Source organism: Chroicocephalus ridibundus, chromosome 1, assembly GCF_963924245.1.
Source record: "Chroicocephalus ridibundus chromosome 1, bChrRid1.1, whole genome shotgun sequence".
Taxonomy (NCBI): domain Eukaryota; kingdom Metazoa; phylum Chordata; class Aves; order Charadriiformes; family Laridae; genus Chroicocephalus; species Chroicocephalus ridibundus.
The window spans coordinates 81,233,901-81,258,825 of NC_086284.1; the positions used below are offsets into that span (position 1 = coordinate 81,233,901).

The 24,925-nt window shown below is 37.2% G+C and overlaps 1 protein-coding gene across 5 annotated transcripts; it reads right to left on the minus strand.

Annotated features, from left to right (window-relative positions):
- Positions 1 to 2,285: 2,285 nt before the first annotated feature.
- Positions 2,286 to 24,925, minus strand: PNPLA4 (patatin like phospholipase domain containing 4). 5 transcript variants are annotated; one of them, XM_063341263.1, is made up of 9 exons: positions 24,586 to 24,925; positions 23,011 to 23,317; positions 22,121 to 22,247; positions 18,471 to 18,655; positions 14,358 to 14,452; positions 14,056 to 14,191; positions 11,062 to 11,127; positions 4,792 to 4,944; positions 2,286 to 3,131 (listed from the first exon to the last, which is right to left on the minus strand). In XM_063341263.1, the coding sequence occupies exons 2-9, from the start codon at positions 23,230 to 23,232 to the stop codon at positions 3,000 to 3,002; spliced, it is 1,116 nt and encodes a 371-aa protein (XP_063197333.1). In that variant the 5' UTR covers positions 23,233 to 23,317; positions 24,586 to 24,925; the 3' UTR covers positions 2,286 to 2,999. The 5 variants fall into 5 exon arrangements, with proteins under 5 accessions (XP_063197333.1, XP_063197315.1, XP_063197325.1 ...); XM_063341245.1 differs by having other exon boundaries at positions 24,402 to 24,925; XM_063341255.1 differs by having other exon boundaries at positions 24,398 to 24,925.

The window sequence follows — 24,925 nt, forward strand, 5'->3', positions numbered from 1 at the left end:
ACTTCCATTCAGAAAGGATAATATTCACTGCTTGAAGAATACAAGTACTGTTAACAGAAAACAAAGTCTAAGAGGCGCTCATCTTGTTAGATTTCTCACTGTTTCTCTTTCAAATAGAAAATATTTAACCAATAAAAATGTACAAGTGTAATTGCCCAGCGAGACTGTTCATAGAAGGGGTTTAAAACAGAAAAAGGATTAAGTTAGGAACATAAGCAGCCATATATATTCCAACTAGGGAAGCTGGGATGGGGTATGGAGAGGATTAGTACTAACACTGATGAAGACAGGTAGGAGACTATTGAAAAGGGATCAGATTTTTTCCAGTGAAACAGATTGACTTAAGTAAAGGCACTTATTCACCTTCCTACCCTGGAAGCAGCCTTTGCAAACACTCCTCAGTTACCCCTCATTTGTGTAGTGAACGTGAATGGCACAAACATGCCACAAAACTAGAAACATATGCTATTTTATCAGGTATGGGAACTGCACTTAAAACCAGAGATTTTGAAATGAAAGTTCTGTCCAGGCTCAAACATTCAAGTCAGCAAATACAGATCCAAGCACAAAACTGAATTAGGAGGCTTTGAAGTTGACAAAGAAATCATGACCAATTCACACTAAACCAGAAAGCAGGCAGAGTCACCTTTAATAAGGTTATGTCTCTATTGTAAAAACGCTACTTTGCTTAGAAAAAACAGGTTTTCTTTAAACTTTAAATCTGATATTTTCAAGGTGATACAGCGGAGGGGTTGAGGGAAGGAGGAAATAGAATGGGTATAAGTCACAACACCTGAATGCTTAGAAGCAGCCTTGGCTTCTTACGTGAAACAGTCTGTGACTATCCTCCCATAGGACAGTCGATTTACCTTTTGCAAATATTTCCCAAATACGCTAATCGATCAAGAAATATCCCTTTTTACAAACAAGATCTCATTTTTCACACAAACAAAATGGACTTAAACATAGTTGGCTGAAAATAATGCATTTCTGAATGTGCTTTACTATGCTTCATCAGGACCGGTTGAACGACTTACAGAATAGTGCTGCATCCTTCTACTTGGGGTAGGTCGTACACAATCAAAAAACATTCATAAAATGGTGGTAACTGAAAAATCTGAGTCTTTAAATGCACACAGCAGTATCCCCTCTGAACACTAGTGTTATGACTGAACAGATTTCTGTTCTCCTTCAACGTTTATGCTCCAGCACACAAAAAAATAAACCCACTTTATCATATCACAGTGAACACTCCTGCATCTTATCTCTGCATTAATATGATTTTATTCTTCCTGATTTTATTCTTCCTGAAAAATCTTGTGTCATCTTATTATAAACCTACGAAGGTTGATTTCTAAAGCACCCAACATTACCCTGTGTGCTGAATTAATACGCGTGCTGAAATAAGTCAGATTTTTATGGATTAAAGAGCATAGCAAACTGACAGTGTTGATGCTCAAAAGCAATATGCATCATCGGTAAGCGAACTTTGCATTTAACAACCTTCTCCTTTAAAACTCTTAAGAAAACTGCATCCAGATAAAACAACATAAACAATTTCTTACCAGCATTATTTACTCTTTCTATTCATGCTAAGTTATTCTCTGTATAAAGGAGCGTGCAAGTGAGCCAGGCACAGGTGTCTTGGTAGCACAAAGGTAACTTATTTCAGTTTTACATGGAAAAATGCTGTCCTACAGATCTGGAAATCTTGCAAACTATATACAGAACCTCGTGCATCTAGAAAGAGTTGCTGTTCTAAAATGAAAGTAAGATGCTTTCCATCAGCATTTTTTTATTTAATTATTTCTTTCACTATCAAAACCAGTAATAAAATAATTCAATCCATATCACATGAATCCTAATCTGATGCAATCTACATATGAGTATGTGCTGAAGAGGCTTTCAGCTATATTGGATTCTTATTTTTTTTAAAGCTTATTTCTCACCTCCCCAGATTTTCTGTTAGATTTTTTGAAATGCTATAATTTTTTTTTATTTATTTTTTTTTTTTTACACATTAAGAAATCAACTTAAAAATACACTTCAAAAACAAACACTGTTTGCTTTTAAATAAACAGTTGTGGATTTTAGGATTTCAGCATTAAGACTGAAAATCCTGAACTTCCACTTAAGGTAGCCAATGCAAGATGAATGGTAGAAGAACGAGATTCTCGAGTCCAAGTTCATTACTTGCTGACTTACTTCAACTTCTCTCCAACAGACTGTTTTTTTGGCAATCACGTTGTTACAGCATTCTGAGAAACTTAAAAATGAGCTCGACAAAAGTTTCAAGAAAATATATTTATTCCATTTTAGCAGAGGAAGAAAACATAATAAATACAACAATTTCTTACAGCCTTCTTTACAAGATATTTTTACATTCAAACCACATTCCTGTTACAAATTTCAACTAGTATTTCAAATTTTAAAAGACTACATTCACTGAAAAAGGCAAGAAATTTTAATGTTAAAAAATAACACATATCAAAGAGTGCAAATGTTTTATTTATTGTGGCTAGTGTTAAGTATTCAAGTCCTCAGAACACTGCAAGATACGTATTAGATCAGTAATATTGCAAGTTTCCAAGTAGCACACATAACTATTATATTAAGTGAACAATACAGATGGTAATTTTTCATGATAGAACCTTGATTTGTTGCTCAGATAACATTGAAAAAGACTTTCCCAAATTTCTCCAGTCATGACAACACAAGCTTTTACAAATCCCATGCTCAGGTCCTCAGCTGAAGCAAAATGGGTCTAAGTTTGAACCTCCTCAAAACAAGACAACTACCAAGTAAGTTTGATTCCATTACGACATGTTCATATAGATCTTCAGAGTGCAAGTCATAGTTTCTTGGCAGAAGCAGATGCAATTCCATCGGGATTTTTATTTCCATAAACTGGAATTGGAACAGCAAGCCCTTAGATTCTGTAGGATACCTGTAGCTGTGTTTTGACAGCCACGAGGTTTTGTTAATTTTCTAAGCACCATCTATTCAAACCAGTTTTCTTTCAGTAAAAAATGTACAGCATCATCAAATCCATTTTGGTATAACGATTCCATTTTCTCGTGGTTTGGTGGGAACAAGGCTTGATTAAGTCTTACTAGGTTGGCTAGAGACAGCTGCAACAGAGCGAGAAATTATAAAGTAGCTCAAAGTAACTTATGTAGAATTGACTGTGTTGCTGTCTGTTCTGTCATGTTTCCTGTGCCATATGTAAAAACAAAAGACCAGCATGGCTACGTCTACGCTAGTAAATTAACCACGTTAAAAACAAAAGCCCAGCATGGCTATGTCTACGCTAGTACATTAACCGTGTTCAGGTGTACTGCTGAGCGCCAGGACAAACTGGCACAAAGAGTTGGCATATGAATTCCTAAACTCACAGCCTCCAAGACAGACTGCCTGTAAAACTGCCCCAAGTTTCTGAAACATTTTAACTTCAGAAACATTCCCAGAACTGTCTGGCAGAGTGGTAGCTGGCACACGCTAAACTTGTGCAAGGAAACATTTTGACAGCTTACTAGTGCAAACAACCACATTCTTGGGAACATTCCCAGGCAACGTTTAACATATAAATGTAGCTTGTATTACCAACAAATTAAGAACTACTCGGCATCTCAACTCGTCACTCTGATGGTGTAAAGAGACTTCATAACTTTGTTCTTGAATAAAGATATTATTAAATTGTTTACAAAAAAAATAATTAAAGTTCTGAATGCTTGACTTTTATGATTAATTTAATACTTCAGCCACGTACTGTATTATACAAAATTTTGAAAAACAGTATCAAAATGATACTCTTCTTAGTTTAAATTTTTGCAGCTCTAAAAGCTACGGTGCTTCAAATGGAATAATTTAAAAAGTCACCCGAGATTCTGCACAAGCCTGCACTTCCAGGAGCCTAGACGCAATGTAACTCTGCAATTAATTTTCTACCTCTAAGCTAATCTAATCACAAGCTCATTTTCCGTCCTCTAGATGCACTAGATATTAGATACAAATCACAATCAAGAAATATACAGTAAGCGATTGCATATATTTTCAATACATACAAAATCAATAATCTTATGCTTTATGATCATGATCATCAGTACTATCATGTTTAAAATCTCTCTGAGAAACATTATAGATTCAGAAATCGGTTCAATTTAGGACAACATTACTCAAATTAAGAAAAACATATTAAGAAATGCCTAAAATAATTTTTTTTAAAAATAGTACAAATTATTGCTAAGCTTTATTTTTTCTTTCTATTGGGAGTTTTTTTGACAGCTACTGCTATTCAATATTTTCTTTCATCATGTCAAAGGGAGCTTGCAAAGATAGAAATTTCAATGATGAAAAGCAGACCATAAAAATCAGTCTTAGCCTATATTTCAATACACAGAAATGTTTCTGTAACATCTAACAAAGTAACTTCTGGAAAAATGTTGTGGTCTCAAATATTCAAAATCCTAACACCAGCTCTCTTGAGCAATAAGGTGACAAGTCATTTTATACCATTTCAAATGTATGACAAATTTGTATTTCAAATTCAGTTAGAGCAGTTAATGTCAGCAAGTATAGCAGGATGTTCTGTAGTTTCACCCTCTTGAGGTATTCTAAAGAAGTCTTTTTTTTTTCCCCCCCTATAAACACTCTGCCTAGCCAGATACAGCTGATACTTAAAGCAATCCTAGTTGATACATAAACAGAAAATAAACACTTAAAAATAAGTATAACCTCAACTGCTCAACAACTTTTTCTTCTAAAGTTATTTAATTAAAAAAATCAACTCACCATTATATCTTGTTTTGCAAATTTAACATAAAGATCCACACGTCCTTTATCCTGCGGACAGATATCTAATCGACCGCTGAAAGGAGAAATTGTCACAGTTCTTCCAATCGGCAAGATAGGAAGGCCATTGGTAAGGCCACCATCAACCCACTTCTATTGGGAAAAAAAAAATAAAAATTTCAAAGTAATCTTAGTACAGTATGTTCATTAACTGCATACTTCATCCTTCCTGTCCCTGCCTTCTCCACACCACCCTAAAGAAAACTTACAAGTTTCCTTCTCAGAATATCACGCACAGGCTTGAGCCTGAGACATAAAAACCAAGGAACTGACAATGTACACACAGAGTGTTTAATTAATGAGCATTTGGCACAATGTGTAAATACATGTGTAATAAATTTATTGAGCTATTAATAAGGCTTGTTAGTTGATCTACTAACAAAATGCCCCCTGCAGAATTTTTCTCAACGCATACGTGAAACGAGAAGATTGTTAATATTACATGGCAACTACATTAGATAATGAATACTCCTCTACAACATTACTCTGATTCAAACTAGGAGCTGGACAATCTGTATGTGCAGGCAAACTGACTGCACAAGCTAACCCAAACATGCCTTCTCTCTTCTTCTTCCAGAGCCTCCTGTCTTCTTACACACACAACACAGGACAGCAATAGCTAGAAAGTGGAGGGTAAACGCAAGAAGAAGCTGAACAAATATGGCACATAAGAGGGAGAAGACATCAAGTCTGCTACAGGAGTTGAGTACAGAAAAGAACGAGGAAGAAAAAACAAAAGCAACTAATAAATATCTTGCAAAGCCCCACATATGTCTTGGTTCTAAAGGCAGTCTAGGGGCACAAGCCTGATCTTCACAGGGACCACAGCCAAATTCCACCCCAGTATAAGCAGCAACAACTGTGACATCTCCTTCCAATATATTTTATACATTCATATTTCTTTCTGTCCTCATATGCATAATCCAAAACTCAACATCAGTCTACTGGATACATGCATTCACTGACACCATACATGAGGTCTGGTGATCAGATGCATCTCACTGAAGTTAATACATCTACAGACAAATTACTCATTCTACACTTCCTTTATCGTCAAAGAAGAGAAAACGCTTTTAGCACATGATTCACCTTATCCTAAAAAAGGTATTTACATCTGATTCGAGTTGTACTGAAATAGTTCTTTTCTTCTCCGCTTATTAAAAACGAAACATACATTAACTAAGTAGACTACTACGGACACTGAAAGCTAGACAAGTTGAAATGTTGTAAGAAATAATATTATAAGATTCACCTCAGTGTTTTCTTAAGGGTTTGACCTCCCCAAAGATAAACTGAATAATCCAGGATATCGGCTTCAAGTTTCGTTAACACAGAACACTACAAACAAATGACAAATTTTACTAGTATTCTTTAGCACCAATCAGGTTTTCTGCTGTAGGTGATACTATATGTGACCGCTACGAAATGGCAAAATAATGCAAGTTTTCCCACAAGATTACTGAAAATGTCATAGAAATTTAGTCACAAAATTAAAAAACAAAAAAATCTCCCACAAAAAGTATACTATTAGAAAGTTCTTTATGCCGTCTAAATTAAAGTTGTCTTCAAATTCTTAGCAAGACACTGGCTTTCAATGTAGTGCCATACAGAACGCATTATCTCAGGTTACAGTGTTTGGTCTTCAGAAGCCCCTGAGATTCTCTGAGGTGCATCACTTAGTGGTATAGATCCCTCTCAGCTGTGTCCTTTACTCTCGCTTAAAGCAAACTTCCTCTTAATTCTGTAAGTATAAATTTCTCCCAGTGCCTCATCTAAGTTCATGCAATCAAATTACTTTGTTGTCACTTGCCCCTCCTTCCACTGTCAACTCCATATCTCGTGATAAGTGGATTTACTCTTTTACACATGGATATATAGCAAATACCATCTGGGGAGGCTGCTTTGTCATTCTACCCCACCCTTTTCTTCACTTTCTCAGATGAAATTTGCCATTCCACACTTCTGTTATGCTCCTAAAATATAAGCTGGAAATATTCCCATTCAGTAGTCTCCATGGTCCTTTTCACCCTATTATTTCATAATATGCTTTAGAGCTTGACTCTTGACATTAGCTCCTGATGTCAGTACCTACAATCCACCATTTAATTCCTTCACCTTCCACAAAAGTCATATTTCTCAATGCTTAGGATTCAAATTGTTTTGCCTTAGAAAAGGGGGCAAAAAAAAGTAAAATTCCTAAACCTTTTAAAGCTATCTTCCAGACTTCTCAAAATCTATTACACCATCGCTGTGCTAACTGTGAGTGAAGCTGCAACACACCTTAACGTTTCTAACACCCAGGCTTTTTTTCTTTTGTGCGTGTGTGTCTATAAATAGTCATTTATTATTGATTTATATGCAATGTTCCTTGGAGTACTAAGTGGCTTTTTGTTGCAATTTCTACAATGACAAGAACAGTGGAGTCCCTACCTAAGCCAAGCCAAAGACACTAGCAGATGACATCATTAATATCTTTCACAAGTCTAGTTTAGTAATTTTACCACTTAAAAGTTCTCCCACTTTAAAAAAATCTGATTATTTATGTTTCCCCCCCCCCCTTATGTAACTTCAATATTTATTTGAAAATCAAAACATTTACCAAGAGAAGGGCAATACTTTTTATTAAGCACTATCTTTCATCGATTCTGTTATTCCTGGCTGACATGCCCTCTGTCATTTTATTTTCTTTCAAGTATTTGTGAGAAACGTCTTCTCAGTCAAAAATATTTTGGCTCCACAGTCCCTCATGTTACATAGTTAAAATAAAACATAGATACACTGCAAATAAAGAGATGAGATGCCCCAGATTCTTTTAATTCCATTAACCAATTCTTGAAAAATGCTTCTTAGCTGATGAGGCAAATTCCTGGTAACTTCTGAATCAGTTTCTCTTTTGTAAGTACAGTGCAAAGACAGAGAAAATTCTGAAATAATGCGCAACGAAAACCAAACCAGGCAACGAAACTGAGGATGAGGGCTGGACCTAATAGAATCTACCCTTTACCAGTAGATGGTTTTTACAAAGCTGTTCTATAAGAACTACAGTGTCACAAACTACAGCCGCATCATCAGATACAGTCAACTCAGTCACCTGCGGATCTTCATCTGTCTTAAAGATTAACCTTGCCAGAGATTCAGAGGACACCTAACCAACTCAAAGAAAGATAATTTCCCATGGAGCAAGTTTACCCTGCTATTACTGGAAGCCTAGTCCAAGGGCACCTTAAATACCCAATCCAGGTAAAAAGTAACTTGAGGCCATTAATAGACTATAAACTCTTAGATGTTATTTTACACTTCCTTTTCCTTCAGATTATTTTTAGGGTCATCAAACCAGAAGAAAACACACTATGAATAGATCGATGTTACGTCTATGCTACCATGCAATTTAGTTTATTCACCCCAAAAGTCTAGCCTCCAATCATGCATGCTACAGCTATGCTAGCTAATTCCAGTGTGAGCCAAATGCTTACCAAAAAGCATTTGTCCTAAAAAGAAAATTGCAATGCTGGGAACAGTTTACCCAGGGTTTCACTCTCTATAGGCAGTAAGGACAGACTAGCAACAGGTTTGGCTATTTCCTGACACTATTCCAGCAAAACTGCACCATACTTCCTTACGTATCATGCAACCTGACTTCAGATTACATACTGGAACACATTTCAAAAACACTCCCAGATGACCTGGTGACAGGTACGCAGGTGATGTATGTAGCCAGACAAGATTCAGATCAACTGTCCTGAAGCGCGCTGATAAGGCCAGTAGACTCGAGCAGTTAGCAGGGAGTAAGCTCTATTCCATACTGCCATGGACCATATGGCCTAAGGAATTTACTCCCTGAAAAGAGTGTAAATGCACACAGAGAGCGCTTTGGTCTGTTACAGTAAAGCTTTCAGGAAACTTGAAATATGATGCTAGACAGGGGACTACTCGAGAAAGTCCAACAGAGGGCTACAGAGATGATCGAGGGACTGGAACACCTCTCTTATGAGGAAAGGCTGAGACATCTGGGTCTGTTTAGTCTGGAGAAGACTGAGAGGGGATCTCATCAAGGGTTATAAATATCTAAAGGGCAGGTGTCAAGAGGATGGGGTCAGACTCTTCTCAGTGGAGCCCAGTGACAGGACAAGGGGCAACGGACACAAGCAAGAACACAGGAAATTCCATTTCAACACGAGAAAAAATTTCTTTACTTTGGGGGCGACAGAGCACTGGCACAGGCTGCCCAGAGAGGTGGTGGGGTCTCCTTCTCTGGAGATATTCAAAACCCACCTGGATGAGTTCCTGTCCAGCCTGCTCTAGGTGAACCTGCTTTGGCAGGGGGTTGGACTAGATGATGTCCCAAGGTCCCTTCCAACCCCTACCACTCTGTAATTCTGTGAATATGATAGGTGGCCTCACAGAGCCAAATCAATATCCATTCTGTCTTACTGACTTCAGTGCTTACCATTTCTGGATCATGAGATTACATGCCATGCATCTGGCTCTATACTGCAGGCTTTAGGGCCCCTATTACCCCCTCGCATATGCTCATTACCCGTTAATCCAAGCCATGGAACTACTATTGCTATAGAGATCCTATGGTTTATGCTCTCACCAGTATTCTGGACCAAAGAATGGAAGTCACTCATTTATGGGCAATGGTTTTCTCAAAAAAAAAAAAAAAAAAAATTCCTCATGCCACAAATATACCGTTTTACAGAGTACAAGAAAAGTCAGTGCAGCCATGCAGAACTAATCATTCTAAAAAGTTACAATAAATGAAAGCAACATTCTTCTCAAACCACCTTTTCTGAATCTCACTTAAGAAGAGTAGTAAGAAGCTTTGGGAATGACAAGAAGCTTTCAAGTAACAGAACAACCAGTTTCCATGAAATACTAATTGATTTCACTTCTGAATACAAAAAATAAAGTTGGGCAGGAACAAGAACTGTCCACTACGAAGAGGCTGCAGGTGTTTCAGTAAATACTACAGTACCCAGGCAAATCATAACAACAGTGTTCATCCAGTAAAATGTGTTTTAAATAAGTTTAGGACAAAAGTCTGAGACAACATTTCATTTTCTTAATTAAAAGACCACCACAAGAAATTTAACAACAACACTTCCCTTTAACTATTGGCAAAATTAACCTAAAACATGCATGTATGCCCTTTGAACTGCACAAGCAACATATAAAGACTCCAATCAACAAAATTTCCAGGCCCTGGGAAGCTGCAAGCAGTCTCAATTAAACTCAAGCAGTGAGGCAATACCGATTTAAACCCTTCAAACATTTTAGCTGATATGTATTGCTGTATACATAATTCTAAAGCTGAGAAGCTTTCTGACATAACGAACTCCAACTCCCTCTTGCTAGAGAAAAATGCATGTGGTTTTGTGTGGATTTTTTGGCAGGGTGGCTGTGAGGATTACAGATGTCCTAACGGCATCATTTGGATGTGTATGAGGAAATAAAGGAGAGAGTATCATGTAGCACTTCTCAGAAAGAAATAAATATCTGTTTTCATGCTTCTAGTAAATACAGAGTAAACAGTCAAGAATATTCTTAATATATTTATGGAAGAAAGACAAAACAGTTCTTGAAGCTAAAACAAGAACAGGCAACTGTGAAAAAGTTCTCTTTACAGTAGCGTATACCTCTCAAAACTTCATAGCCACGTTACTATAGGGGAAAAAAAAAAGGTTTATTATTTATGCTTGTCCAGAGATAAGAGATTTGAAGGTACCTGGTAAGCATGTAACTCTGTACAGAACATGAGAACAACACATACATAAACACACACATGTACTCCAGCAGTGTCCAATCTGCTAAGATCTCCCTTATTCCTTCCATTAAACAGAAAAGCAGAATGGTGGTCCTTTAAGTTGCAAAAAACATTTCAGAGTTGGTAACAGCTTGTCATGAGAAGCATCTTTACTAAGAGAACTTTCCTCTTGTGGTAAGTGTTAGACATTATCTTTAAGGAAACAGATTCATGCTACAGAGATCATCTCAGTCTCAGCACCCACAATTTTCCAAACAACACATGAACAACCTCATGTCTTCTTTCATGGTGTTAATCTACAGTATCAACAGAAACAAGAACTGTTCTACAAAATATAGTACTGCAATTGCCTTCCCTTAAGATCAAATAATTACATCATAAATGAAGAATGCTTTTACACAAACACAGAAAAAAGTTGGAAGTTAAACTTAATGAAAAATTACCTCTCCTTTATATTCCACTGGCTTAATTCCTGCATATACTGGTACAAAACTACTTGCTAGCAGGACCTATAGGAAAAAAAAAAAGGAGAAAGACTAGAGAATAAAACTGAAGAAAAGGTAACAAAGTAATTCTGAAACAATGCAAATTTTCATAGATATTTATCTATATTAAATAATAGGGCGGTAATCAATCAATGCATTAGTTTTACATAAACCCATTGTTATCTCAAAATGTCTTCTTGTTATGGTATGTCGAAATGTGAACAAAACTATTCAATAGGGTTCATTTTTTTTATGACTTGACAGTGACAACTCTCAAAACAAAATACCACAAAATAACTCACTGATTAATGTGATCCCACCTCTGGGGTCCTCAAAATAAGAAGGACATGGACCTGTTGGAGTGGGTCCAGAAGAGGGCCACAAAGATGATCAGAGGGCTGGAGCACCTCTCCCATGAAGAGAGGCTGAGAGAGTTTCAGTTGTTCAGCCTGGAGAAAAGGCGGCTCTGGGGAGACCTTATAGTGGCCTTCCAGTACTTAAAGGGGGCCTACAGGAAAGACGGGGAGGGACTCTCTATCAGGGAATGGAGCAATAGGACAAAGGGTAATGGTTTTAAACTGAAAGACGGGAGATTTAGATTAGATATTAGAAAGAAATTCTTTACTGTGAGGGTGGTGAGACACTGGAACAGGTTGCCCCGTGAAGTTGTGGATGCCCCATCCCTGGAAGTGTTCAAGGCCAGGCTGGATGGGGCCTTGAGCAACCTGGTCTAGTGGGAGGTGTCCTTGCCCATGGCAGGGGGGTTGGAACTAGATGATCTTTAAGGTCCCTTCCAGCTCTACGGTTCAAAAGCATACAAACTTAGTTTTACACAATGTGAAGTAAATCTATGATTTTGCAGAAACTAAATATGCATATGCCGAAAAAAAATGCAATCTAGAGTATTGTCAAAGATGCTGATCCAGTCTTTCTGCTAAAATACTTATATAGTGTTTACTCTTCTAATTAACCAGATTTTTTAAGAATTCAAAATTTCCAAAATACTATGAACAGCCTGAAAATTCACATATGTATATCTTTATCTAACATTTTCAGTATTTCCCTAACACTAACAGACCAGTGCGGACTCCTATTTCACGGCTCCCACTTTTCCAAACTAAACAGAATCATAGAATGGTTTAGGTTGGAAGGGAATTTAAAGTTCATTTAAATAAAATAGTGTTCTGTGCACTGCTCTGCCACAAATATACAAATCATGCCTCTCTTCCCCCTCACCTCCAGTTTAAGAACTGCAAGTCTAGGAATGCTGCTACATGATGATTGTAAAGGCTATTTCAAAAGCGGGAGATTATTAACTGCCTTTCCACGTCCACTGGGAATAGTAAAAGAAAGTAAGAACTTAAAATTGTATCAACGCATACTCAGTTTAGCCACGATGAAAAATTTTGGAACCATAAGGCTTGCTAAGTGTTGAAACCAACTGCATATGGAAGTGGAAAGATTTTTGGCAGAGGATACCCAAGTTTTGCTGCTATAAAACGCTGCCTGCCCAGCAGTACCTTTTCCCATGCCTTGGATATAGTACATCATGTCTAGGAGAAGCATAATACGCTTATATAACCTAAGCGGCTCTACCCGCCACGCTACCGGGGCAGCCACCAATATTCTGGCTGCTGTATAAACGATGCACACTTAGCTGAAGCCATGCACAAAAAGCATATATTACACTGAAAGAACAGACAACATGAACACTTTTCAATGTGCAATTATTCTGAATTTTATTACTGTTATTCCAACCCATTCCACTGCTAGCTTATGGAACAAAAGAATAGAACAGAAATCGTTAAGTCAATTAAGGAACTATTAAAGTACTAATAAAATATACGTGTTTCCAAGATTATCTTGAAGCTTCTAACTGTCTTCAGGTTAGAAGAGATCACTGGAGAAACTATAAACCTACAGAATAATAATCTCCATGCTTGTCACTGCTGGCTAGCATAGCTAGAAATAACATTGCATAATCTGAGATAGTTATGCAAAGATAATTATGCAAAAATTTTAAGTCCTAAAAATTATGAGAACTGATTGACTGTGTAGAATATAACGGGTCAAGATTTTTAAAAATGACACATTAAAGGCAAACTTCCCATGCATACTTTGAGATTTTGTTAACAAGTGTTGTTTTTTTTTCCTTTAAGTGTTAATTAAAAGGAATCTCTTTCTTACTCTAAGCATCCACAAGGACAGAGAAAGAAGAAAATCATTCTTATTCTATTTCCTCCTTTATTCTGCTGTATCTTATGATGTCCTCCACTAAGATATAATCAATTATTAGAAAGAACATTTGCCTTACATGCATCTGAATTCATCCTACAATTTCATATCAGCTTATGTATACAATCCTGATCCAAATTTAAAAAGTGGTATTCAAAAGAAAATAGATGGGCAGTAAAAGATATACTTTCCAGCGACAGTTAAAATACAGTTTATCTATGGTACTTAACATTACATTATATCTATTCCCCACAAGGACTTGTAGAAAGTGCTGGATTTTATTATTGTTTTAAGACAGGAACTTTCTTTCCTTACTTCCTTTTGCGATGAAACATGATATAAATGGTATCAATGACGTAAGAGATACAAAAAGACTCTGAGAATTGTTATAAAATTTGGAGATCCTCTATTTTATTCTCATTTACTATAACCGTTAGTTATCTGGTTACTTTTTAAACAGACTTTGCCTACAAGGTAGTCTGTTTTAAATCAGACTTTAAAAACAGATGGAAGAAACACACACAAAAATAAAATTTTGCAAAATTTATGAAACTGAAGGATCAAATTCTGTTTCCATTACTTATGTCATGGTTGTAGCACCACTGATAGTATAAGTGATTACTTGAGTAAAACAGTGACTTATTGTACAGCTAATAACATACTCCTAAACCTTGAAAAAACTCAAGCATTTTTATTTAAAGCAGCAATATTCATTACCTTAATGAGGTCCTCCCTGGAGGCAAAATTTGAAACCAAGTGATTTTCCCCATTTTTCGTGTTAGTGACTGACACATAGAGCCGGTTCTCAGCTATCTCATGAGCATTAGAAGGAAGAATAGACTCTATGCCTTCCCTAGAGCAAAGAAAATGCTAAACATTATTCACCATCACTATTTAAAAACCTTGCAAATAAGTTAGGGGTGAAATAGTGCTGAGCTCCCCACAGCACAGCAAAAACATGCACGCTCTCCATTCTCACTTACAGAGCTTCACACAAAAATTATCTTACAGATAGGTACCTAAGTGTTTTCATAAAATCATAACCAGGCGTTACAGCACCGAAGTCCAATTTTCTAACTTCCTCTGCAAATCCATAGGCAAACTGCTTACATTTCTGCAAATTAAAATATTCACAATTAAGGATATTTTAGCTATGGGAAGTATGTTCAACTGTGGTATCTAAAACTTACTAGCAGCTAAAGCTTTAATGAAGAGAGAGCTATAAGATCAGACTAAAATATTTTCCCATATGTGCTGGGTTTCTAACAACATATGCATAACAAAATGTTGATCCTTTTATAAGAACTAATTTGTAAGAAAACAAGATCCATAATTAAAAAATAATAAAATAATAATAATAATAAACAACCCTCACAAGAATACCACTTTAACAATCAAGGAAAGCTAAAGGCTATTTTTCTATGTATAACCACTGCTAAATCATCAGTTCTCTGAACCATGTCACTACAAGAACAATCATTTATATTTCAAGTGTAAAGACACCTTTTATTTTAAAGACTACTTTGGGACTAAAACCAGACACAAGTACCTTAAGATACCTATAAGCATTAAAAAAACCCTACAATTACTACAATTTCTTCTCACTAATGCAAAAAACCTGCTACTAACAAATACAAATATTTAATGAATAAAACCAGAAGTATTTACTGAATGGAATACTATGATAGAAAACAAGGGAAGAAAAGACAACTGCAGAAAACCAGACAAAAGATTCCACTGCACAGAGAAACTCCTTTGTGCAAGCTGAAATGCACAGTGTTAACAACTGCAGAAAAATACCTTGAAGCGTGACCCGTAAGAAGTCCTAAAGGAGAGTAAAGCAATAGGTAGCATTTATTTTTTAGCAAAAAGATTCTGAAACAATGAATTATGATTCTGAATGCTTAAGACTCACTATTCAGTATTCATATACCTTTTTTTATCCTTTCATGCAGAGTTCTCCAACGATTTTAGGGACTTGGGGAAAAAACTAAATCCAATCTTACGCAACTTTCTGAAATTGGTACTCAATAAATACATTATATCCATATTCACCTATTTAACCACACGTTTACAGAATAACAGATTTGTCTATGGATAGTCTGGGGTTCCTAGCTTACTAGCTTCCTGCATGAAAAACAAGTATGTTGGTAGTAACAAAATAAATGATTGACGTGGCCAGGGAATTAAAAAAAAAAAATAAAGAGAAGTGAATGTGTTCTACTGAGGAGGAAGGTGCAGGATTTAATGAATGGAAAAAGAGGAAAGAGTTGGAGTGACGATTAGTATGAGATCAGGAACAAGCTGGTTGGAGCAGGTTAACTTTCTCAGATCATTCGTATAACAGAGCAGTCATACCTAGGTGAAAGGCAGAAATGTAGTTCTCACATCGACTTTCTCTATATGGCCTTCTGATAAATGTATGAAAAAGGTTTGTTAAGAGGCCCATACCTCTTAAATCAATAATCACTGTAAAGATTTGTGCTATTCTGTTTCACATAGGTTAGATTAGCATGCCTACCCTAGGAGGTATTTGCCATTGCCCGTTCCAAGCCAATTCAAATACGTAAAACTAGTTACATGCACCCCGTCTTGGAATTTATTCTACATTAGGCAGTTAGGCTTCTTCTCTAGTCAATCAGTTGGAAAGAGGCACATTCAGACACCTCTCTCTCTTAACAGAGAAGAAACACAAAAATCCCTACATAGAAGCGCATGAAAACTACTATCTGTATATCTAAGATGCTTTAATAAAGTGACAAGGAGCTAAGAGTAACAGGGAGGTACATGAATCCAAACCTAGGAGAAGGACAGAAAACTACTTTCCATATTACAAGTTTAAGAATAGACCCTACCTACACTCTCAATTCTTGCTGCCAAAAGGGAAAACTTCTTACAGCTATGAATTGTTTATAATTTTACTGCTAGAAGCATTAAACAATACATCTAAATTTTAAATATAGTGACTGAGGATGTGTTTAGAAATTATAACTACTTGTATTGAGTAAAGCAAACCTGACAGAAAACACGATCAAGGTACTTTTGAAATAAATAGGTACTTATCTGTAACTCTATATAAGCCTCCCTAGAATTCTTAAGTCCCATGCCTTTTCAACAGTGACAAAAATCTAAGATACAACTGAAAAACATTTGCGAACTGTCATATTAGAACAGCAACAGTCAAAACAAGAAATCCTCAATGTTACATTCTCTCCAAAATAAGGAAAGGTTGTACGAGAGCTTTGAGACTAGGAGATGGAGGACGTCCTAATTATAGGTTGTCTAACAGCCATCTCCGGGGAAAAAATTAAAAATAATTAAATGATGGAAGAGTTATATTTTTGGATATAAAATATTTCAAGTTAGAAATGTAATAGAAGTAATAATATAATTACTTGATATGAAAATTTAATTCTATTCAGTACATAACACTGCCTTCACTTAAATTCTATGAGAATTAAGAATTATTCCTCCCAAAAAATACCTCTAAATTTTCCATTTAAACAATATAAGAGAATGACTAAATAATAATAAAAATTAAAAGGACTAAAAAGCATCCTTCAGTTTATTTAAAATGATGTATTTGCACGGAAAAATCCATCAGGCTCACTGTAATATAGGCTTAGTTTCCACAAGCATAAAAAATAAACACTCTTGTAATGTTTTTACTTAGAAAGATCTTTGTAAGTTGGATCAGGCTGGGAACAAATGTTCATACCCAGAACCTAGTATAAGCAGAAAAATTTCATTGGGCTAAAAAAATGCTAGCTGCTGTGCTCACCCTAAAGGAAATTAAAGTCAGAGGTATGCATTATACCAGGCAAAACTGAAACTGAACTATTAGTCAGAGGCTACAGAAAAGGAGTAACACCTGAAGAGAATACAAGTAAGGTTCTCTTCACAGAAGAGTGGATTTTCCTAACACCAAATTGTCCAAAGAATGCACCTAGGGAGTTGTGGGATGGAAACTGACCAGGGAAGAACCTACTGCTGAAAGCAACAGAAGTAGAGCTAACTGCAAGCTAAGTTCATATCACAGCAGAAACAACCAAGCAGAAAGATCAGTGGCAGAGTGTGGTATTGGCTGTGACTTTTGTTTGAATCAAACACAGTGAAAGTTCTAAGAAGCGAGGCCCAGAGAAACTTACCTGATGCTCACTGGACTGAAACGTAAGTGTACTTCGAACAAAAATCTAGCAACCTTTTTTTCCACCCACAATAATGCAGTTTATTATAATTAAAAATATTATAGAAATATTAACATTTTGGCAAGGCCTAGTTCTCTACATATGTTAAGCCAAAGTCACCACAGGCATCTCAGAGGGCAAAGCAGCCTTAACTGAAGGGGAGAAACAAACAAAGAAAAGCCAATGCTCTCCCACAGAACCTGTAACAGACTACTCACTGAATATCACTTTTTTGTCTCTACATGACACCATATCAATGGTGAGAAAAGGGTAGCGTCTCTGGAGGAAAAAAAAAACCTCAAATAGAAATGTATGCAGCATGTTAGAACAGAACACTGTGAGGGTTAACCCTCCCTGGCATACAGTGGGGCTACTGCTGTTAAATCATGAACTATACCGAGCCTAAAGGAGGTGCACAAACCACTTCTTGCACTGTCTAATGGAGCACAGACAGCAAGGAAAAAAAATGATTCAGTGCGTGGTGTTCTCCGACTTTATGAAGATACAGTCCATCTGCCATCTTCATCTCCTTTCACGAAAGGATGGTGCTATGCATTTGCTTAACAAAGCCTACCTCTAGCCAAGAAAACAATTATTAACTTTGTAACGTACGCTGATTGAGTGCATATACATTTCAGTATATTAAAGTAAGTGTTGAGTTGTATGCAACCAGATACATACACATGAAATTTATATTTACATAGCTTAAAATATAAAGTTCATATGACAGACTTTTATCATAAAGAAATACTTGATTCATAAACATTTCTGCCCACAAGTCACAGATTTTGTTAATGAAAACACATACACGAGTTCTGTTTCTTTATAAGAAGCAAGAAGAAAACCAAGAACCAAAATATTTAAGAAAACTTAATGGTAGATGATTATATCAAAACTATCCTTTGAAAATGATCATGTCCTATACCTACGAGTTTATTAATTTACCTCTATATTTTCTGGTACTGCTAATAAGACAGTGGCAGCCAGTGATCCCGCTGAAGCTCCCGCAAAAGCTTTCACAACTTTCAGTAACTTCTTACCATGCCTGTAAAAAGCAGCTGCTGCCCCCAAGTGGTAAATACCCAGAAACCCACAGGCTGCAAACGACAGATTGATATGTTTCATTTTTGCTGTGGAAATAAAGTTTCACAGTCAGAAAAAAGACTAGTTTTATATAATTTATTATTTTATTTTAAAATAATATTATAATATAATAATATACTATATAATTATAATGTAACAAATATAATCATATAAATAAAAAATAATAGTAAGAAAGATTAAATTATTTTATAATTTTATCTTATACTATATATTTATTCTTTTTGCACGGAATACATAATATAGTATACCTATATAACAAAAAGCAGTTTATTTAAGAACAGTAAAAACTTTTGATCACCAAATACACCAAACAAGTAGCAGTTAGTCTAGCCTCTCCGAAATTTAAAACAACTCTAAAATCCTCCTTAGCACAGATCACTTTTTCAATCAGGAAATATATATCTCTCTATATACAACGTAACTGCACATTTTGATCCAATTTGTCAAAGAAATACAAAACAAAAGTAGCTACTAAAAACTGATAAAAGAATGCTGTTAGAGAGCCAACATTGTTAGCCACCTAGAGTAAAAATCAAATTAATTATAAAACTGCTGGCTACTGTGTCAATATACTCCCTTCACGCACACAGGCTTCAATCCAATATAATTCTCTAACAAAGCAATTTTTTCTTTCACCCTTGGAACTCATTTGCTCACTAGTATTATTAGTAATCATTAATAGACAAATTCTTATTTAAAGTCATTTCTTATTAAGAGAAAAGCACACAACATATTGTTGCTAATGTTAAAATAAGACAGAATAAGAAAACATCAAAGTAAAATACAAAGCACTAAATGTATGGAAAGACAAACTCTGAAGGTATCAAGGACAGAATTTAAATCTAACAAAACACAAACAGGAAGCCTAAGTTCAAATCCTTAGGGGTGGTTTATTTAAAAAAAAATAAAAAATGTATATTTTATTAAGTCTTCTGCTTCTGCAAATAACAATAATTACGAGTGCAAGCGAATCCACAGATTATACTGTAAAGACATACAAGCTATTGTACAGATTATCTTAGTATTGAATGAAAAATAAACTCCTAGTACATTTGAGTACACATCAATACAAATGGGACTAAAAAAAGTAAATCAGTATACTCAGACCTATACTTCATCTAGGCCAGGCTGCATGGGGCTTTAAGCAACCTGGTCTAGTCAGAGGTGTCCCTGCCCATGGGACAGCAGAACCTTCTGCTCGAAGTAGGGTCAGCTACCAGATCAAATTGGGTTGCTCAGGGCTTTATCCAGTTTTTAATTGAAAAATCACGTAATGTTTAGCTCCTAAGTGATAGCTAGTACCTGTTGCTGGGTGAAACAACCAGGTCTTCTTTCATATGTTCAGAATATTAAAATCAGTAGAGTATTGCAAATAATCACCGTTATAGAGAAGAAACAACAGAACATTAATATCTTCATTCAGCACTATGCATCTACCTGCGAGGAGGTTCTGTACATTGAATTGAGGGCCTCTTACAACAAGTCTGTAACAAAGCACTTAACCTACAAGGATGACACAGATGAGTAACAATCATGGTTCTATAAGGAACTATCTGGTTGACAGATGCAGTTAAGCAATGTCATTTCAACTTGCAAAGGAATCTCTGAGTAAAAGGAAAAGGTAAGGAAGCATTCATTAGATGAATGTCCTGTAAAAATCAGAAAAGCAAGAAATAGGAAACCAAGATACTCACTTTTATAAGACTATAAACTTTCCCATTTCTTTTGATTCTTGCAAATACATCATGGCAACACTTGATTTGCAAGTTAGAATGGTTTATTTCAGAGACAGAATGATTCAAAAGTTTCTTTTGCTTTGATGATCTGGTAGATCACTGCTCTCTTGATCAAAAAGAATAGCAGAGTTATAACAACTCCCAAGAGGGCATATTGAGAAACTTAATTAAGTCTACAGTATGAATATTCCCTGCCAATTTGTTACAGAGTACCAGAAATAGGAGCACACTCACATCTGGACATATGCCATTTTTTCAGCTGCCTGCGCAAACAGCAGAAATCTTGCTATCTTAGAAATGGTACAAAACACCTCTTCTACAAGACTTCAGACCAAATAGTCTTAAAGGGTTAAACCAAGTTCTGACTACTAAATATATTATCTATTAACTCAAAGTTATATTGGCATGTGTTAAAAAAAATAAATCAATGAACCTTAAAAGATGCACGAGCACATGGGAATAGGACATAGCAAATGCTTTTGCCACTGCTTTTCAAAAATCATCTTACATGATCAGAAAATTTCAAAATATAAAGCTTTTAACTGGCTAAGGGAATAGGTATGCTTCTGTTGTCTACAAGAAAAAAAAAAGCATAAGAAAAGGTACAAGAAGAAACTAGAAGGACACTTGGGCTGTTCAATCTCATTACTTTACAGACAGTGCAGGAGCATTCAGGAATAAACGTAAACCTAAGAGTTCTATTTAAAAGATCTGTGAAAAAAGAATTCACTGGTGATTAAAAATATACTGAGTAGGCTGGGGAGGACATTTCTGATTAGTCAGCAGTATCTCATCCATTTGTAACTTACAAAAGAATGTATGTAAGGGGACAAGTCTGTACAGCAGAATTATGATATGGTACAATATGGCTTTTTCAGGATAGGTACCGTCTTCCTAATAGTCAAGCACAAGAAATAGCACAGCAGTTTCTCATGCTGCTGTTTCCTGAGCAATATAATTATATAAACAGTACACGATCTCAGTGTCTTAACCAGTCATAACTACCTCTATGTCATCCCATTTGTAAACAAAAGCTGAAAATGCCCAAAGCAACTGACTAAAAAACCTTTGCAAACAGAAATTAAATATACATAGAATGCGAATGACCAAGCACCCTGAAGCACAGGAGCTGAAATGTATGATGCATAAAAGCGTATTTGAGGATGAGTTATTAGCTAGTAATGACAAAACAAGCAAAGTTATGGAAAGAACTGTTTAGCTAGGCAGCATTGCTAAAATAAAGGTCATAATTGAAAATACTAATTTACCTGAACCAGAAATCATCACTCACACAGGAATATTCGTTTTTTCACAGTTATAACAGAAAAAAAAGTTCATTCTCCCAGTCAGAAACAGGCTCACACAAAACAACCACCCATCCAGTAGACTACTCTACTAAAGAGTCACCACAGTTGCTAGCAAGAAAATGGAATAACCGAGTTTTGCATCTATACAGTCACACAGAATAAGCATTGTAAGAGCTTGATGAAGTTGAAGAAAAACCTTTAAAACAACAATAACAGAAAATAATCAGTACGCAATCCAATCATCCATTAAGACACTTAGGAAAATCAAATGTGTCTTTGTAAACTATAAAAATGGTGTACAGTCCCCTTAATATTAAAAAATAAACACATCACGTGATACAAAACTTTCAAAGTAAGAGTTTAGACCATCTTGATCATTAACAAAAGATGTCTAGAGAGGGCAGGGAAGGCTGACTTCTTAAGAAGAAAGTAGCAAAAGGTTCAATACCTTCTAATGAATGTTGGCTTCCATCACCTGCTCCACTGGGACTTTTTCCAGCAGCTATTTTTGTTCCCTGTGCACTAGTAGCCATTCTTCTATCTGCTACCAATTGTTTATCATTTACATTGGAAACCTACAATCATACAGTCAAATATTACTATTTAAGAGAGAAACAACAGGCAAATATAAGATGAACATTATTTATCCTTAAACAGACTAATAAAGTCAATTAAAATAGTTGTAAAACCATGTAGATGAATTTCTCAATTGCTTAGCCCCCCCCCAAACTCGTTGAAACCACAATACTCTAATATTTGTAAAGTGCATGCAGGAATTTATATTTAAAGATTAAGTTAATTAGACATCTAGAAAAGCATTATCATTTGGAATTGCCAGTGTCCAAAATTATCCTTAATTTTGTATCATTTCCCACTATTTTTGTTTATACCTAGAGATTATTTTTTTTTATAAATCAAACTCTTAAGTTTTTACCCTCCCTTGCCAATACAATAAAAACTGTCTTTTTGCCCTCCTTTTTTTGTGCAATATTGCATTAGTAAAAAGTTTTCCAGAGAACTCTGGTCCTACTCTTCACTAAATGGCTGTCACTCTAACTAATATGCCTGTCAGTTATCGTGCAGTATTGTCTGAAGAACAATTTGAAAAAAAAAATAATGTTTCTCCCTAAGTTTGAACTATCAGACACAAAAAGTTAATTCTGAAACACTGGTTCTCCTACAACTTCTTGCTGCCTGCCCCTTCACCCTGATAGGCATCTTCAATTCACAAATAAGGCTGCAAGATCAAAAGCTCAGCTCTGTAGATTCTAAAAGAAACACTATTATCACTGTGTTGATGCACATCACTTACAGCTAGAGCACCACAAAAATACTTACCTGGAATTTAACTCTGTTACGTGGCTCTCTTATGGTGCAATAGTCTAGAATTCCAATCCAGAACTGATGAGTTTTTGGAAACATGCAACTACACAATCTGCCTTCTTTCAACCGAAGCAACAGTATTTGAGCACTACAAAGACTTTTAGCAGTCCACATTTTCTCAAAAGTGACCTCTGGATGTGGTAACCAAACTGATACCCTCAGAAGCTGTTTTAGCATGGAGTTACAGAGGAAGTATCAACTGACAAGTTGCTTGGACAGCACAGAAGTACACAGTAGAAACTTTCTCTCTTCTAAACATAACCTGTTTAAAAACATTAAGGGGCGGGAGGGGAGAAAAAAAGAGAAGAGTAGTTGAAAGGTAGTTGCACATCAAGGCCTTAATACTGTAACATGGTCCCCTTTACCACCCTCTCACTTAAAACACAGATGGATTAACAGTTGATTCACTTGACATGGAAACAGCTGTAGTCAGAACTTCTGTTCAGCAGCTACTCCCTCTCACCAGCCTCCATCTGGCACTGTAGTGTTCACCACTAACCATAAAGTTAGCTATTCCTTTCGGAAACAGGAAGGACTAAAATGGTTAATTATGCAAAGAACAAGCAAACAAACTGCCCCTTATAATTAGCAACGTGAATACACTGTTCCTTCCACCTCAGGTAAAAAACGCTCAAGGAGCGCTCCCACAACTTCAAGCCAACTGTTCACAGAAACAAAGTGCTGATGGCAAGATCCTAGTAAGAAAACCTCCAGCACGCTGGCCTGTACGAGGCAAGCCTTGTCACCTTCTATGCCACAAGGATACCGCGGGAGCGACAAACAAATCAAATGTAACTGCGGTTTACACCTAGCAAGACTTTAACCATAAAGAGTAACGTGGAAATGCACTCGTTCAGACGAAAAGCAGAGCAGGTTATTGCCCTGACAACCAGTGCAAACAAACCCGGTGTGATTCGGTGTCGCTGAGGTCTCAGAGGCACCCTATCAACTCCACATTAACCCCCATCAAATAAGCAAGTTTCAGTTTTTCCCGCTTCGTAGCGCGTGCCACCGAGACCTACAGTCCAGTTTCATTTTTCCTTCTCCCACTTTCGCTCAGTCAACAACCAGCATAAAACAGCAAAACAGCGCTGAAACGACGAGACAAAGTTTTTAAACGTAACAACCAGAGAACGCTAAGTGACAACTGGAGCGAACGCAACACTAGGAAAAGTCACTGCCTCCTTACAACCCGTAAACCTGCGGCAGGAGGGCGATTTTTAAGCCGTCTGCGCCCGTTCAAATTTTTATCTCAAACGCCACAATCTTTCCCCTTTTCCCTTCGCGCAGGCCCCCACTTCAGACCAACCCCCCCCCCCCCCCCGGAAAGGTCTAACACGACCTACGCCACACGGCGGCAGGGCCCTGCCCCTCTCGGCTCCCAGCCGGGACCCCCCTCACGGACACAGCTCCGGCCGGGCACCAGCGGAGGCCGCAGACGGCTCGCCCCTCCCCTGCTCGGCGGGTCGCGGCAGAGCCCCGGGCGGCCCCAGCCCTGAACGCGCTCCCCCCCGCGCCGCGCCGCGCTACCTCCCCCGGCGGCGGCACGGGGAGCACGGGGGGCGGATGCCCGCGGAACCTTGCGGGGGCCGGCCTGGGGGGGGGCGCCGGCTCCTCCCCCGTGACGCTGCCCCTGCGCGCGTGCGCAGCCGTTGCCCCCGAGTCAGTTACGTCCCCAGCGGCGGTGGGAGCGGGGGCGAGCTTCTGTCGCGCTACTGTCGCCGGGCGAGTTGGGGTTGCCCCGCTGTGGCCACCCGGCTGCCCGGTGTTGGGTGTTTGGTGATCGGTCTGTCTGTCTGCCCTCCTGCCTGCCGGGGCTGGCCTCCCGGGGGAGAAGGCCCGCGGGCTGCCCCTCTGCCCGCCTCACGCC

Excerpts from the sequence above, each read along its gene's own strand:
- PNPLA4 (XM_063341263.1), bottom strand. The coding sequence starts at position 23,232 with ATGCTAAAACAGCTTCTGAGGGTATCAGTTTGGTTACCACATCCAGAG. Across the intron at positions 22,248-23,010 it reads GTAACAGAGTTAAATTCCAG|GTTTCCAATGTAAATGATAA; the intron begins GTAAGTATTTTT and ends GTATGATTGTAG. Across the intron at positions 18,656-22,120 it reads AAGCCAACATTCATTAGAAG|CAAAAATGAAACATATCAAT; the intron begins GTATTGAACCTT and ends TTATTTCCACAG.